Source organism: Priapulus caudatus, unplaced genomic scaffold, assembly GCF_000485595.1.
Source record: "Priapulus caudatus unplaced genomic scaffold, Priapulus_caudatus-5.0.1 Scaffold3079, whole genome shotgun sequence".
In the NCBI taxonomy this organism is placed as follows: domain Eukaryota; kingdom Metazoa; phylum Priapulida; class Priapulimorpha; order Priapulimorphida; family Priapulidae; genus Priapulus; species Priapulus caudatus.
In genome coordinates, this window is record NW_014580140.1 from 1 (window position 1) to 3353 (window position 3353).

Below are 3353 nucleotides of genomic sequence, written 5' to 3' on the forward strand. Positions count from 1 at the left end.
AATAATATATATATATATATATATATATATATATTATTTTGTTGTATATATATATATATATATATATTTGTGTGTGTGTGTATATATATATAGGTCACCATACATACAGTACAGTAGCAACAAGCATCGTAACGTAAAAGGACACGGAATGGACAGATAGCAGGGTGAGGGAGGGCACGCTATCTCACACGGCGCGCTATCTCACACGTTGCGCTATCTCACACGTCGCGCTATCTCACACGTCGCGCTATCTCACACGTTGAGCTATCTCACACGTCGCGCTATCTCGCACGTCGCGCTATCTCGCACGTCGCGCTATCTCGCACGTCGCTCTATCTCACACGTCGCTCTATCTCACACGTCGCTCTATCTCACACGTCGCTCTATCTCACACGTCGCGCTATCTCACACGTCGCTCTATCTCACACGCCGCGCTATCTCACACGGCGCGCTATCTCAAACGCCGCGCTATCTCACACGCCGCGCTATCTCACACGTCGCTCTATCTCACACGTCGCTCTATCTCACACGCCGCTCTATCTCACACGTCGCGCTATCTCACCCGCTGTGAGAACATGTCGTGGACGGTGTCGAGCTGGTTGCGGTGCACGTCGGTGACGTAGATGGAGCCGACGTCCATGTCCAGCAGCCGGTCGATCAGCACTCTGCCTGCAGCAGCAGCGGCAACAACAAACAATCACCCGCAGATCTAACACACTGTCAATGCGTACAGTCACTATATACACAGGTATTACATATACATATATATCAGGAGTAGATAATAGGGAGGAGTGTGACATCAATAAACAAGGGAAATTCGTCATTTACTTAGCCTATACTAATAACTACGATTTACTACGCGTTAACTCATGACCACTTGCAGCTCAAATCCGAACAGTACATCGCGCATAGCATCGTGGGAAATCGTTTCCCTCGTAGACACCGCTTCCCGCAATCGCGGAATATCACCTAAACACGTACGACACGATTCTCCATTCTTGGCCATCAATCCAGCCCATTGCGCGCACTATAATCAGACAAAAGCAGCTACCTAAACGCCGCTATTGGCTAACTGAGCAAGGCATGTGGCTGCTGGAGATTAGGCATCAACACTCGGCGAGGATAAACCTTTGACCCGGTACACAGCTACACAGGCCGAGCCTTTGTACATTAGCTGCATGGCCTTCACGCACGTAGCACGCCAACGCATGATTAGCTTGCGTCGAGTGTTGCGTCGATCTCCAATCTGCCACCCGCGAGCCACAACGCCCACATTCAGCTATCCGAGAGGAGCAAACACAAGTGACTGCGCGGGCAGTGTTGCTGCCCTTTGTCTGATTATAGGCGCGCAATGGGCTGGATTGATGAAAGAATGGCGATGTCCGTCGTACGTTTTAGGCTGTATCTCCGGATTGCGGGTTCTCGCGAGGAAACGACTTGCACGATGTTGGCGATTGTACTGTGTCCGATTTGACTCATTGATAGTTACGCGCTAGTAAATCGTTAGTATTTAAGGCTAGAATGACGAATGTCCATGTTAATTGATGTCACACTCCTCCCTTATTATCTACTCCTGATTATATATATAATATATATATATATATATTATATATCATATACTTATATATAGTATTTATTATAATATATAATTTAGTATATATATGTATAATAGTCCATCATGTATACAGTCCCTATACAATACTGTCATTATCGTATATATTTTATTATTATACTATAGTATATATAGAATATATATTATAGTTTACGTTACCAGTATACACAGACTATATACCCATCATATCACCATCACGTATGTGAGCAAGAGTCATAATAGAGATATATAATTACTTTGATTAGCATAATAGTAGCATAATAGAGAGATGTCTATTAATGTACTCTTTGCTAATGTATAGCACATCCGGCAGCAACAAACAAACCGTTAGGCAACGACTTGATTGGTTACCGTTATTCCGTCGCCACGCCCGGAGATGTAACCACATAAGGTTAACGCGTAGATATACACACACAGTCCACTACACACATATGCCAGTCCCCATATATATAAATCTAATTCTATAATGACTTCTATCTAAACAATCTATATATACATCTAGGTATACATAAAATATATATATATATATATATTGATTATATATTATATATACAGTCAGCCACGCACGCAGCACGCACAGGTGCACCGCAGCACGAACACACACACACACGCACCACGGCACACGTGGTCGCGGTGTATTTACCGACGTTGCCGGCACCCTGCACGGCGATGCTCTTCCCCTCCAGCGTTCCCATCCCCATGAAGTCCAGCGCCCCCTCCATCGCTCGCACGACGCCTGCAAACAAACACAAGAACAGGTCTTGACAGCTCTTGACAACGTAACACGTGTCGTGCCACGGCAATGCAGCAGCACGATACAACGCTGTAAACAACAATAACAAAGTAATGCAAATAACAACAGGATATTTAAAGTCACCGCAAAAAGCAGCACCTGTGCCCACACGCCAGTGCTCACAGCATGTGGCCTGGCTAGAGCGGCATTGATTGATGTACAGGGGAGGTGCACCATTGTTTAAGCCACGTGGGGCATGTTCATTACTTAATATGTGGGGGTGCACAACACTGGGATGAGAGAGCGACAGCAAAGCTCTCCTTGTATTGAGAAAAAATCTGCAATCGGGAATGACAGACATTTATGAGCGTGCCAGCATTAAATAAATAAATGAAATAAACATTGCGTGAATTTCATGTTCATGAGACAGTGAATCTAACCTGCACCAAACATAAGCAAGTATAATACTGTTACATAGCTTTTACAATATCGTATTAAAAAAAATTAGTGTATTAATATCATATATGATATATTTCAATATCTGGTGGCCGCGATCAATAACATTCAACCGATTATCTTCGATCATCGATCGGTTGGGCGAAACCGATGATCGATAATGAAATTCTGACCGATTCCCATCACTAGCGCTCACTCACCGCTCGCCGTGTGTTCGGACGGGTTCCCGCATCCCCCGAGGTCCTCGGACACACCGGATACGTACCGCGTGCGCGAGTGAACGTTGTTCAGGTCGACGAGGTTCACGCCAATGTCCTCGCACGCGACTGTAAACAACATAGAGTACATGTTAATAGATAGTATGTAGATACATCGAGAAATGGGGAGAGCGAAAGAGAGAGGGTGAAGGAGAGAGAGAGGGGGGAGAGAGATAGAGAGAGAGAGATAGAGAGAGAGAGAGAGAGAGATAGAGAGAGAGAGAGAGAGAGAGATAGAGAGAGAGAGAGATAGAGAGAGAGAGAGAGAGCAAGAGAGGGGGAGAGAGAGCGAGAG

At 45.1% G+C, this 3353-nt stretch overlaps 1 protein-coding gene across 1 annotated transcript in view; it reads right to left on the reverse strand.

The window, feature by feature from the left end:
* Positions 1-562: 562 nt before the first annotated feature.
* Positions 563-3353, reverse strand: part of LOC106819271 (leucine dehydrogenase-like) — a gene marked incomplete at its 3' end in the record, with an annotated part of 7890 nt that continues 5099 nt past the window's right edge. The window contains exons 5-7 of the mRNA XM_014823916.1: positions 3002-3127; positions 2256-2348; positions 563-669 (exon numbers count right to left, since the gene is read on the reverse strand). Of these exons, the coding sequence (XP_014679402.1) occupies positions 563-669; positions 2256-2348; positions 3002-3127 (326 nt within the window). The remainder of the gene's footprint in view (positions 670-2255; positions 2349-3001; positions 3128-3353) is intronic.